The 13,286-nt window shown below is 45.1% G+C and overlaps 1 protein-coding gene across 20 annotated transcripts in view; it reads left to right on the top strand.

Annotated features, from left to right (window-relative positions):
- Positions 1-13,286, top strand: part of SOX5 (SRY-box transcription factor 5) — a 766,948-nt gene that overhangs the window by 642,109 nt on the left and 111,553 nt on the right. For 19 of the 20 annotated variants that reach the window (XM_083461132.1, XM_083461137.1, XM_083461148.1 and 16 more), the window contains one exon: positions 6,619-6,704. In XM_083461132.1, the coding sequence (XP_083317258.1) occupies positions 6,619-6,704 (86 nt within the window). Of the gene's footprint in view, positions 1-369; positions 646-6,618; positions 6,705-13,286 lie in introns of those variants that run through there. The other variant, XM_083461141.1, reaches the window with a different exon arrangement.

Raw genomic sequence — 13,286 nt, 5'->3', positions numbered from 1 at the left:
GCAATCCATGGGACTCTCAAGAGTCTCCTCCAGCACCATAATTCAAAAGCATCAATTCTTCGGTGATCAGCCTTCTTTATGGTCCAGCTCTCACTTCCATACATCACTTCAAACCATACCCTGTTCAATTCCACTATACTGTATTCCCTGGCTGTTGCTAATTTCCCTCTTGGCTGTTGCTTCCTGCTTGCTGGATTAGTTACGCAGCCAATCGCACAGTTAACAGAATGACATCACATAGTCAAGCAAGCAAGTGAGGGCAATGCACAGGAATAAGTGAGTGGTTACGCAAGGAGGGATGAGAAGGTGAGGCCTTTTTCCCCGGCATTGCCAAATGTGCAAAACATTTCACTCAGGCTGGTTCCTGGTGCAGCACTGAGTTTTGATGCAGTTCATCAGCCAGCAATTCATAAACAGCTCCTACAGTGTTTACTGAGAATGCACTCAGGCAGCTGTTTAGCAAGTGGTAATTTTCCATGAAGGATATGTAACCATTTGATAAGCCAGCCATACATATTTCCTTGTCAAGTGTTGAGGAGAATTCTACCACATTTTCAGAGTTGATTAGAAATCTGAGAGAACCAGGGAGTGGAGAAATTTTCTACGCAGACCACTAGCTTACAATGTATCTGCAAGGACACCAGAGTAAGTTACAACTGAGTAAAAGTAAACCAACTTCTGCATTCGCCATAGGCAACAACACTGATCAGTGTAGTTTGGGTCAATTTGACCCCAGCCTATCGAATCGCTTATCTTGGCTGTGGCTATTCATGGACACATATGGACCACACAGTGAAGAGCTCTCTCTTTCTCCACACTGGAAAATCAGGGCTATTAAGCTCATCCAAGAGCTGCCCTGCCCCATAGAATGAATACCGAGTGTTCCTATAGCTGTTCTTCCTCATATGGCAGATGCAGTGATTCACGTTGCCGAACATGTAACTTAAAGCTGTTGAATGTTGAATATTGCTATTTATATTTGTAGGCCTGCAAAAGGTCAAGACTGCATCCCATTAAACATATCTGGCAGATTCAATTAATTCCATGTTTAGCACAGTGTGGCACTGTGTATGTGTGTTTGCTTTTCAACTGCTAGTATATTAACAGCATGGCAGCTGTGTAGCACATCACATCCATGAGACTGACATGACATCACACATTTTGGTCGCCATGGAAATGAAAAAGAAAACTGAACCAGGTTTTTGCCTAGGCCTGAGGGATGCCTGTAATAGCTGCATGCCAGGGAGATGTTCTTGAAAGACCTTCTTCATCAATAAAGTCACATTTGACAAATTTATCCATGACATGGGGCAATCTAAGAGAGTTTTGGGTGTTCTGTCCCATGCATGTAGCCCTGCATAATTCCTGAGGATCTAGGCTTTGGTGAGGGGCAGATGGGTCTCATCAACCTGGGAAGGTAGCCCATCTAGGAGAAGGAAAACTCTGGTCCTTAACCTCTGCTGCCTGCCTTGCAGGACATCTTCGGGAGAAGAAAAGGCTAAGGAGTAAACCCTAAATAAATCGAGAGTGGAGTCCCTAAGGCAGCTGAGTGGTGCCTTGTGCACCTCCTTACATCAACTCCTGCAGCCAAGCTGGTGCCAAACATATTGCTCTGCTTTCTTTTGGACCACATCAACAAGGCTGAGCAGGGGGGTCTTATTGTCAAGTCAGCCCAGGACCTCCGTACATACTGCCCAGGTTTCCACTTCAGGGAAGTCACTTCGGTGCTGCTAATGCAGTGGTTTGACTTCACCCCCAGAGGTGCTCTCCATGGTCTCTCAAGACGGATGCCAACCAGGCCTTGGTGATCTTTTTGGAAGTAAGGGATAAGATTCAGAAGAGTTACATGGTTTTATGTTCAATGCCTGCACTACTGCAGTAGAATTTTGACACTTAGTCCTACTTGATGGGAACTGCAGTCCAAAATTCCTGTTGGGAAAGGCTATTCTTTACATACAAATTAGCATATGCAACTTTTATGCAAATAAATATCCTTTTTGGGTGATACGTTTACTCTTTTGGGCAAAGCCTAAGCACCAAGAGCTGGACTCCAGGAGGGTTTGGGCTCATCTAGGAGTGACTTGTTTTTCTCAGAATGGGAGAGATTCATTTCTGAGCCCTCCTCTCCTAGATGTTGGCCAAAACTCTACCCCAAATGTCACTCTTCTTGACTTTGCTGAAATTTGAGCACAGACGGCACATTGAAGTCTGAACCCTAGATTAATTATACCTATACTGGCAGAATATAGGTGAATGGAAATCTTCTCAGGTTAGAATCTGCTGGAATTTCCATCTCCCTCCCTTTTGGAGAATATTTGCTGCTGCTTTTAATCCTTGTGGGGGTTTGAGTATGATGCAGGAGAAGTAAAGCATTTTTAAGTCCCTCCCCCTTTTTTCCAATGGGAGAAGTATACATTTGCTGCCCATTAGCTGTTGAGTCATATGTCATCTGCCTGGACTTTGGGGTTGATGTGCTTTCATCCCTCTTTCATCCTTGTTTTGGGCGGGGAATGGCTAGACAATAGATGCATTGTGTATTTCTTACATATCAGCTCCCTTTGAATGGAAACTTAAAAAACAAAAATATCAAATTTGCAGAAAAGCCCAAACACAGTTATTGATGAAATATCTAATTACTATTTCAACTTGGCGCAACTGGGTACGAGAGTGGACAAGCCAAGCCTAATAAAATTAAAATATGCTGAATTCACCATTTGACGGTTTTCTGAACAATATCCCCTACATCCAATAAAAAAATAATAATGAAACTCATAGTTAATTGGTTTCTCATACAGGACAATAAAATTAATGTTTAGGATTTAAATACCATAAACTTCCCCAGGCAGATTTGCTGATGTATCTCTGTTTTTTAGTTCATCACATGTTTCATTGTTTAATGGGGTATCATGTGGGCCGTATAATTATGTCTCATGTACACAAGGTCTGCAGGCATGGCTTGGAAAAGGCTGCTGGCTAATTTCTCATTTAAGTGCTGTCAGATGATGTCCAGGTTGTTAACAATTGCCAAGCCTTAAGGGGGAGAAGATGAAGACAAAAAGATAGATTTAGACTTTGGTGTGTGAGCAGCTGACAAAAGTATCACAGCTAAGTAAGATATGGTGGGTTTAGGTCAGAGGAAAGGAACCTTTTTCATCCCGAAGGACCACATTCTTTTCTAGGTGGCCTTCTGAGGGACACGTTCTCATAGCAGACAGGTCAAAAGTAGGCAGAGCAATGAATCGTAGAATTGTAGGAAGGGACCCCAAGGGTCATCTAGTCCAACCCCTGCAAATCTCAAATAAAGCATCCATGACACATGGCCGTCCAACCTCTGCTTGCAAACCTCCAAGGAAGGAGAGTCCACCACCTTCAGAGGGAGTCCATTCTATGGTCAGAACAGCTCTTAATGTCAAAAAGTTCTTCCTGATGTTTCGTTGGAATCTCCTTTCTTGTAACATGAAGCCATTGGAAGAAAAGAAAAGAAAAACAAGCTTGCTCCATCCTCCATGTGACAGCCCTTTAGCTATTTGGAGATAGCTATTGTATCTCATCTCAGTCTCTTCTTTTCTAATCTAAGCATACACAGTTCTCTCAACACTTCCCTTCATAAGTCTTAGTTTCCAGACCCTTGATCATCTTGGTTGCCCTACTCTGCACACCTTCCAGCTTCTCAACATCTTTCCTAAATTGTGGTGCCCAGAACTGGACACAGTATTCCAGGTGTGGTCTGACCAAGGCAGAATAGAGTGGTACTATTACTTCCTTTGATCTGGACACTAGACATCTGTTGATTCAGATCCTGTACCTTTGTGTGGGACATAGGGGTCTCTTGACAATGTTCAGTACCCTTAACAAACTACAGTCCTTAGGATTCTTTGGGGAAAGCCAAGAGTTTTTAAAATGGTCGGTACTGCTTTAAATATAAAGTGCAGATTGCGTCTTACACTGATAACTAGCAACAATGAAGTGTGTTGTTGCGATGTGGCCCTTTGCAATTTATCTTAAATGTACTTCCCTTCTATTAGCTGGAAAAGAAACAGCGTTCAGAAAGGAAAGCTTATTGTGCCCGTTGAATCAAATGTACCATGACTTTGCATTGTGCTTTCCTAATGAATGTGTACCGTTGTAAGTCTTGTTTCCAAAGACTTTCCTGGGCTAATAATTTCTGTTAGCACATCATTGGGCCATGCACAAATGCTCCAATGATCTTTATTAATGGAGTGGAAAGCTTTTTAAACATTTTGTCATTTAGAAAGGCCAGGAATATATAAGGCAGAGCACATCTGTGTTAACTGCAAAGGCTAGATGTTAACAATTCAGCCCTTTGTTTTCTGCACAAAAATGGAAAGGGTTATCAAGGCAGCCGTTTCTTATGAAGGCCTGCTTTTGTAGATATATTCAAAGTTAGATTGCAGAAACAGAAGAGCATTTGTTGTGAATATTTCCTGTGCTTTAACAATAAGCCCCTCGTCACAGGGAACCCTGGGAATTGTAGCTCTGTGAGGGGAGTCTCATCACCCTTAGCAAACTACAGTTCCCAGCTGTTGAAGTGGTATAAGAGTTCTTATCAAAATAAAGCTCAAAAGACTTGCCAAAAGGAAACAGCCTCTGGTCTGTGATAACTGTTTCTGAGGGCTTCAGGGCCATTCACTAAGGTTTCTTTGCCATGAGGAATGTGAAATAATTAAGGTGCCACCTATGATCAAGTTTCCACTGAGAAATAAGTTTTGGGTGGTGTTGTTGTTGTTGTTTTAAAAAAAATCGGAGCAATGAGTTGTTATTAACACACTTCTTCCAGAAGGCAGCAGAGGAAAAAGTAGCTAGCCTGAAAACACAATCTTCACCAGCCATCTGTCTAAATGGGCTGAGCTCTTGGGACCCTATGAATCTCTTTCAGCAATGCATTTGTGGGATGTGCGGTGCCACTACTGAAAAGGCCGTGTCAGCTGTTCAAGGACCAATCTAAATAACTGGTCATGGTGGCACTTGCATCCAGAGTGAAATTAAACATTCTGAAAGCAACAACAACAACCTGAACACAAATGGTACAAGGTAGGGTTACCAGATGTCCCCGGTTCCCGGGGACAGTCCCTGGATTTGCAAATCTGTCCCCGGACAAATTCCGTCCGCAGAATGTCCCCAGATTTGCAAATCTGTCCCCGGGAAACATGGCAGCGGCAGCCTCAGGAGCCAGCCTGGTAGCGCAGTTGGCTCTGGCTGGATTCAGGAGCTGCTCGCTGCTTGCTGCCAAGGCAGCCACCATTTTTCCTCACTGGAAGTCCCCATATGTTGTGTCTTGTGCGCAACACATCATATGGGGACTTCCGGAGAGGAAAAGTGGGGGGCACCACGGCAGTGGGCAGTGAGCAGCTCCTGAAACCAACCAGAGCCAACTGTGCTACCAGGCTGGCTCCGGGCTGCTGACTGCTGCTGCCACTGCCAAAGGGCAACCGGGGACGTCCGGCGATACAGATCTCCTGCCCCCTTTCCCCTTTGTTTTGACTAATGGGGGAGGCTTAGGAGTAGCGGGCAGGTGGCTGTTGCCCAGTTTTCTAAAAACTCTGCGCATTTATGTTTCACACGGTGCAAAAGAAGGGCTTTGCACCTTGCCTGGCAGAGCAACTGCGCGCCTTGCTCCCCTCCTGGGCAATGGCTGGCCGCCTGTGACTCCCCAGATCTGTCAAAACAAAGGGGGAAGGGGGCAGGAGATCGGGGGAGGCTCTGGAGTCATGGGCGGGCAGCGGCAGTTGCCCAATTTTTTTAAAAAAAACTCTGTGCATTTATGTTTCACAGAGTGCGAAAGAAGGGCTTTGCCCCTTTATACAATATGCCTGTGTGCTTGGGCCCAGGGTCTTTTGCCTCACCATCCCCACTACTGACTCCCTGTTGCTACTCAGCTTCAAAAAAATTGAAATAAAAAAGTGTCCTCGGATTCATTGAAAAAAATTGGTAACCATAATACAAGGACTTTCCCATCACATTTTTTCCAACAGCCAGCGCAGGACAGTATTAAATGAAAACAGGGTTTGAGGCACAGATATAAGGGGTGGACTTAGGTAACGATCTTTGGTGCAAGCATAGTGTTCCAATTACGCAAGTGGAGCTCTGTTTGCATCTCCCAAACACTGGCAATGTGTGTGCTAAGTGTCGATGCTACTAGCCATCCTCTGTTTGGTTGAATTCCTACTTCGGCTCAGCCTGTAGGTTCACCCCCCAATCCGGCATGGCGATCTTATCAAGGTTGTGCTGTTTTCTTTTTCTCCTTTTCTCTCCTTTGTAGATATATTCTCTCTCTCTCTCTCTCTCTCTCTCTCTCTCTCTCTCTCTGGAAGCTCAGCCCTCTGATCAGTGTGCACTCCCCTCCCCCCCTCCCAATTTCCCTAAATACATCATGAAAAAGGATGAGGTTTCCGCCTTAATTGCCTGTGCCTTTTATTCACATTCCTCTCTCAGCCAGAATTGTGAAGAGTGTTAGTAAAAGGCCTCACAATGGAGCTTTTCATTAGGCCTCTGCGAGGCGCACAAAAGGAGGCTTTTGGAAAGAGTGAATGCAGGAGTTTAATTTGCAGGTGGAGAGTGGATAAAAGGTGCTGACGCCTCTATTATTCTCTTACTTAGGTGACCCTTACCCTGTTCAGCTGATCCCAACAACCATGGCAGCTGCTGCCGCGGCAACCCCCGGCTTAGGTCCTCTCCAACTGCAGGTAAGTCCGGCTACAATGACGGAGGAGGCAAAGGTTAAATAAATATGGAAAGCAGTTTTCTCTCCCATTCCAACCCCGCAAAACACACACAATGTGGTTTTCCCTTCTTTCTCTTTTGCGCCCCGCCTTTTTGTGTCTGGCACCCACCCCCACACACCCTTTTCATTTACAAATCTACATCTGGAAGTGGCTTTCTTTTCACCTGGGAGAGGGCGGGCTTCAAAAGTGCCATTCCCGCACCCACTCCCCTGGTTTAAAGGAACTGTGACTTACTGGTAAAGCAGAGGGGACAGAGAGGGATGCTTAGCACCCACTCTGAAGGCTAGTCCTCAGAGTCTTTCATGGTAGTTTGCTTAGGGGGGCAAAAGGAAACAGTGCTTCACACAACGAGTTGCTGATTTACAAGATTCGCTGCTGCAAGGTGAGGTGAAGGCCGTTGTTTTCTGAGGAGCTCGGACTCACTCCATCGTTTATAAAGCATGCAACCTTTCCCTAAAGAATCCTGGGAACCGGAGTTTGTTAGCAGCACTCGGAATTGTAGTTCTGTTTGTCGGTTCCTGAGATTTTTCAGGGGAAAGTCCTATGGTATAAATGTGGTGAGCATGCAGCTGTACATTAAGGAGGATAGGTCTGTTGATGGCTGTTTGCCACAATACGTTTAGAATCTCCTTTGCTTCACTGACGGGACTCAAGTTTGCATGTGCAGGATTCCAAGGCAGTCTTCCATAGACACACTGGGTCTTCCAGCCATACGCGGACCAGGCACAAACCCACTTACCTTCAGCAAGGGGGCTACATCATACGACTTCAGACCATGCCCTAGGACCCAGCAAAGGCCATGAGAGCTGCGGATGAGGCATCTGTCTTAGAGGCCATGTGCTTTTGACTACTAGATGCTGGGGCTGAATTAGATAAGCTAGCTACTTATTTTCCCCGTTCCTTCTTTTGGTTTATAAAACTGCCCTTCATCATCCTGATTAAGGGACGGGTTACAACAAAATGCCACGTTTAGCAGGACAAGTCCAGAATGCATTGTGCTAACCAACTACCAGAAGACTTTACACAAATGTAAATATATATTTGTAGTGGTTAGAGCATCAGACTAGGACCAAGGAGAATTCAAATCTCCCACATGACCTTGGGCCAGTCACCATCCTTCAGCCTATCCTACCTCATAAGCCTGTTGTGAAAATAAAATGGAGTGGGAGAGCAATCCATACAGCCTTTAAAACTCCTTGGAAGAATGGTGGGATATAAGCCTAGATGATGATGATGATGGTGAGTAAATAATAAATAAATTTTCAGGCACACAATTCCCATTATTATTATAATTAAATTTGTATACTGCTCTTCATCCAAAGATCCCAGGGCAGATCACAACAGAAAAATACAAAATGAGAAAACCAAATACATAATAGAACAAAAGCAAGAGATAAAAATAAATAAATAAATAAATAAATAAATAAATAAATAAATAAAATATACCCCGCCCATCTGGCTGGGCTTCCCCAGCCACTCTGGGTGGCTTCCAACAAAATATTAAAATACAGTAATGAATCAAACATTAAAAGCTTCCCTAAACAAAAAGCAAATCAATCCCCCCCCCATCAAATGTCACAATGTCAATCACCTGACATCACAATTGATTTCACATTTTGCAGTCCCAAAGTCGGGACTTTGGAGCACCTCGCTGACAGCAAGAAGTTACTGAAACAAAGGTTCTCCCTTCATTTTAGCAGGGGTTTGCATCAAATCCTGCCAAACTGTGCTAGATTTAAGCCCAGCTCAACAGCAGGGGTTAGATCCTGGTGTATTGGCTGCCTGTACCAGTGTGCTTTGGGTAACTGCACAGCCACGGTAGAGTTGAACCCTACACCCCTGCCCACCAGCTGACATTACGGACTGATGTCAGCAGATGGACAAGTGGCGTGGCTTTGAGACAAGGGCATTGCAGGCCAAACCAGAACCCACAGAGGCCCAAGATTGCCTCACACACCAGAGGATCCCCACCCCTGGCTTAACTGCTATGATGTCATAGGGAGGCAGGACAGCCTAAGTTTAAGTAACCAATTTATTAATGGGTTTTGTGGACCTCCGTCCTGGAATACCAAAGTCACTGATAAAGAGTTGTTAAATTAATAGTCTCCTTCATGCTAAAGGTACCTTTGTGGTACACATCACTCGGGCAGTTTCAGGGCCTTTTTGAAAGCTGTTGGCCCCAGACAGGTGACTGTTGGTTCTTTTAGTCTGTGATTAATTCAACCACCAGCACATGATGGTGCCAATTCACAAATCCTTGATGCCATTGTAAAGCATATCATATCGCATTCCTCCATCCTCATTCCTCCTCCTTTGCCATGCAAACTAGTTCAACGATTATTTGGAGTCATAACCAAGTGATATTTTCAGAAAATGCTTATATAGCTAACCAACCTTGTGACCTGGATGCATCTTCCAAAACCACACTTTGGCAAACCTAGAAGACACGCTCCCCCCAAAATAGCCAGCTAAATCACAATTCCAGTAGTTTCAACAAGACCTACGGAGAGACCTATGGAGTTAAGTGGATCTGCCTTCTATCGGCTTGTTGCTGGATTTTTGCCTGCTGTCCTGGGACCTGGGGAAGGAGGCCTTTCTGTGCAATAGATGGGGAAAGTCTGGCATGGTGAGAGAGCCTGAGAATCCCTGTGAGCTGAGCGTGTGACATAATATCAGCATAATAAGTCATTCTTAATGAGCAGGCAAGAGGCCGGGAGACAATTGAGATGGATCTCTTCTGCAGTTGAGTCAGCTGAGTGCCAGATAAAGCACTGTCAGTGTGTGTAAGCTTGCAGAGGTTAATATATTCACCTCTTATTGTGCCTTTATATGAAAAGCAACACTGTGGTTTAGCCTCTGATACAAATACTCTGCGCAGCATGAGTATCGTGGGGGCCATAACAAGCAATGCTGTGGGTGCCTGCCTTCATCCTGGAATGATTTCTGGGGGATAACTTCAATCCTCATAAAGTGCTACAAATAGTCACACAAAGATTGGAAAAGAAGCGTCAGGAGGACTCCAGCCAGGGCTAGATTACTAGCAGTGAAGTCAAAGTTTTGTGATCTGAAAGGGCTTTGTTTCCACTGTCTTTTTCTCTTTTTTGCAAAGGGGGGGGGGGAGAAAGCTGTCAGTGATAGAAGGAGTGGACAGTAAGCGTCTGTTTTTCAGAACCTGGTTTAGTCATTCAAGGGCCTATGAACTCTGATAAGAAAAAGAAAGGAACCTATAATAGCGGTTAATAGGAAATGGGGGCATTCTGCCAAGGTTATTGGTTTCATGGCAAGCAAAAATGCACAACGAAGATTGGGAGCAGAAATCCCTCCCACATGGAAATAGGGGCAGCCCCAGTGAATATTTACCTGGGATGGATCCAGGGGTATGAACTGGTGGGCAGTGGCGGGCAGTGGGTGGAACCCAGCAAGTCAGGGGGTGGGAGGAGAGGAAGGAGGGAGAGAAAGAAATGAAATAAAACAATGCAACTATTAGCCACTTTAACACAGTGTGTCCGATGTGTTAGGTAATGTTGGGGAGAAACTATTCCACTTTCTCTCTTAGGCACCAGAGAAGGAGTTTTTTTAAATTTTTTTTAAAAAAAATATTCCATGCTTTTTAAGTGTGTTGCTTTAAGTGCAGTGTTGTGACATTTTCTGCTGCTATGCTAACTGCTGTTTTAACCAAGGTTTATGACGATGCTTGGTTTTTAGAATTATTTGTTGCATTTGAGCACTTTAAGAAGTTCTAAACCACCCTGGAATCAACAAGAGGTGGTATATACACATTTTTAATTAATAATAGATACTATGTGTATCTATGTTCTATCTATGGCATGCGTGCAAAGTTTCCTCAATAGGCGAAGTAGTGTGGTAAGGTTTATTTGAAGAGCAGTATTGTTGTTGTCTAAACCACAGAGCCTAGGCCTTGCCGATTGGAAGGTCCGCGGTTCAAATCCCCATGATGGGGTGAGCTCCCATCCCTCGGTCCCAGCTCCTACCAACCTAGCAGTTCAAAAGCACGTCAAAATGCAAGTAGATAAATAGGTACCACTCCATTGGGAAGGTAAACGGCATTTCCGTGCGCTGCTCTGGTTCACCAGAAGCCGCTTAGTCATGCTAGCCACATGACCCAAAAGCTGTACTGGCTCCCTCGGCCAGTAAAACGAGATGAGCGCCACAACCCCAGAGTCGTCTGTGACTGGACCTAATGGTCAGGAGTCCCCTTTACCCCTTTACCTATTGTTGTTATGTTTATTTCATTTAGGAATCAATTCCCATGGAGCGTCCCAAAGCAATTTACAATATAATTGTAATTGAAATACGGTCAATAAGTTTAGAGCATGCCAAGATACTAAACCCAAGTTGAGAGGCAGGTGTTGCAGCTGACTGCATTTCTTCACTTCGGGCATCCTACAAGAGACATTGGCTCATCCACACTTACATTTTGCCCTGCCCTTCCCAGGCACAGGTCTGTGTCCGGGAACTTCCCCTGCCCACCCCTGCTTTCCCCAGGAAAACCCGCTCTTTAACGCTGAATTGGAACAAACGGCAATTCGGGTTTTCTGCAGATTGCCGTTTGCAGTCAGCGGTAAACCGTGGTTTTTTCTTGGGGAAAGTGCCAGTGCAAAAAAAAAAACACCCCAGGACGCTTTAAAGCCCAGACCTGTGTCTAGAAACACAGCACAAAAAGAGTCAGGATGAGGCCATTCACTCATCTGAGGGGCTTCTAGTCCGTGTTTCCTGTCCCTGAGTTAGACTGCAAAACAACTGCTCTGTTCACTGTACACAGTCGGCACATGGCTTTATAGATTTCAATTACATCTCTTGGAACTTTCAGAAGAAGGCTTTGTACCTGATCTATTTCTCTCTCTCTCTTATTACTCCCCTGCCCCCAGTGATGCTCTTTAATCCACCCCACCCCACCCCCAGTCTTTGTGCACTGACAGCAGTAGCGAGGCAGGTTTTTGTAGGAAGGGGATGAAAAGGTGTATTGCCAACATTGTCGCTTCCGTGCTGAGGCTGACACATGCTCTCTGTGTTGAAAGACCCCTGCCAACCCCTGCTTTGAGAGGACATGTGTTTTGAAGCCCTTCCTCTCCTTCTTCTCTCCAGGAGTCCCCCACTGCGATGTCCTACCTGTCACAGTTAGCACTAATTGGTTGCCCTCATTGGCACCGCCTGCCGAGAGGCTAATGACTGGATGAGCAGGTACATTAAACTGCCCTCCCTGTTTGTAGCAGTGCATACTGTACACTGAATGTAACTTGCTTTGCTAGCAGGGTTGGCATTCATACCATCTACGTTTTAACTTCTTTTGACAAGGATAAAGCGGGGACTTTGCTGTCTTTTGTTGCAGCTACGGAGCTAATAGATCTCATTGTCACTGTCTCCCACGGTGCTTCCAAGGGTGCTGATTGCCCTAACTCACATTGCCAGGGAGGCTGTGTCTTGCGCAGAGTTGCCATCACAGTTCTGCCCAAAGCAAAAAATAAGGGAAGTGAATTTAGAGGTTCCTGCTTGAGCAAAATGCCCAAGAAAGTTTGAGAGGCGTGATCTGCTGGGAGGTGGGTGGGTCTGTACAGCCCCCCACTCCAATGAGGGACGCACCAGACACATGAGTGCAGATTGCTAGCTAAGCTGTATGATGGGTGTTCGCTGTCTGGTTGGGTGTATAAGGTTGGTGGAAAACTCTCTGTGCCTTGAGCAAAACTGTTAAGACGTGGGGTGAAAGTTGCTTCTGAGTTTTCTTCCAAAGCAAAATCTGGAGGTTCCTGCTGGAGCCAAGCATCTGAGAGAGTTCTAAGAAACTCAGAAGAGTTTCTACGTGTTTATAGGGAAGGGACATGACTCAGGGTAGGCCCTCTGCTTTGAATGCCTAAGGTTAATCCACCAACTGCTTCTCCTCTCTTCTCCAGCTGCTTCTGTTTTTTTAGCAGCAGCAGCAGCATTTTTGCAATTTGGGATAGGGGAGTTTCAGGGAGAAAGCGGCAGGTGGCAGAAAAATGAAGGAACGCTTTTCCTTCTTGCTGTTACTTCCTAACCAATTAGCCTTTCCTGCAAATATATTGCATTAGAGAAGCAATGTACATGATCTTCTACACAATGCATTGGTTGCAACGGAAATGTGTGGTTCTGCCTACAGTCAGCAAAATTCCCCATGCTGGTTCTTTCCATTCTTAACACTGGCTAGGTGGCCAACCAACTTGACCTACATGGAAGATGTGGGAAGACGTGGGAGCTTTCATGCTGAGCTAACATTTTGGAAATGTTGCTGTCAGTGGATTACCCCATTTCTCAAATTTAAGCACAATCCTTCCCTAATTTTGAATCCTGATCCACTCCAACCCAGTTATCTGCTCTCCATCTTTGCACATCTCCCGCTGCAATAGTCCAACTTACCCAGCTATTTTCTCTAAGGTCTAATGTCTCAGTATGGAATGCCTGACCATGGCACTGACTGTATCTGAATGGACACCCATGGCTGTCAATGGGATGGGTTCTGGAGCAGTGCAGCATGTGTATCATTTTACTGCAAGGATTGGGAATTTG

Source organism: Podarcis liolepis (genome assembly GCF_965112155.1).
Source record: "Podarcis liolepis genome assembly, chromosome: 10".
NCBI lineage: Eukaryota > Metazoa > Chordata > Lepidosauria > Squamata > Lacertidae > Podarcis > Podarcis liolepis.
This window is presented reverse-complemented; position numbering and strand designations above follow the sequence as displayed.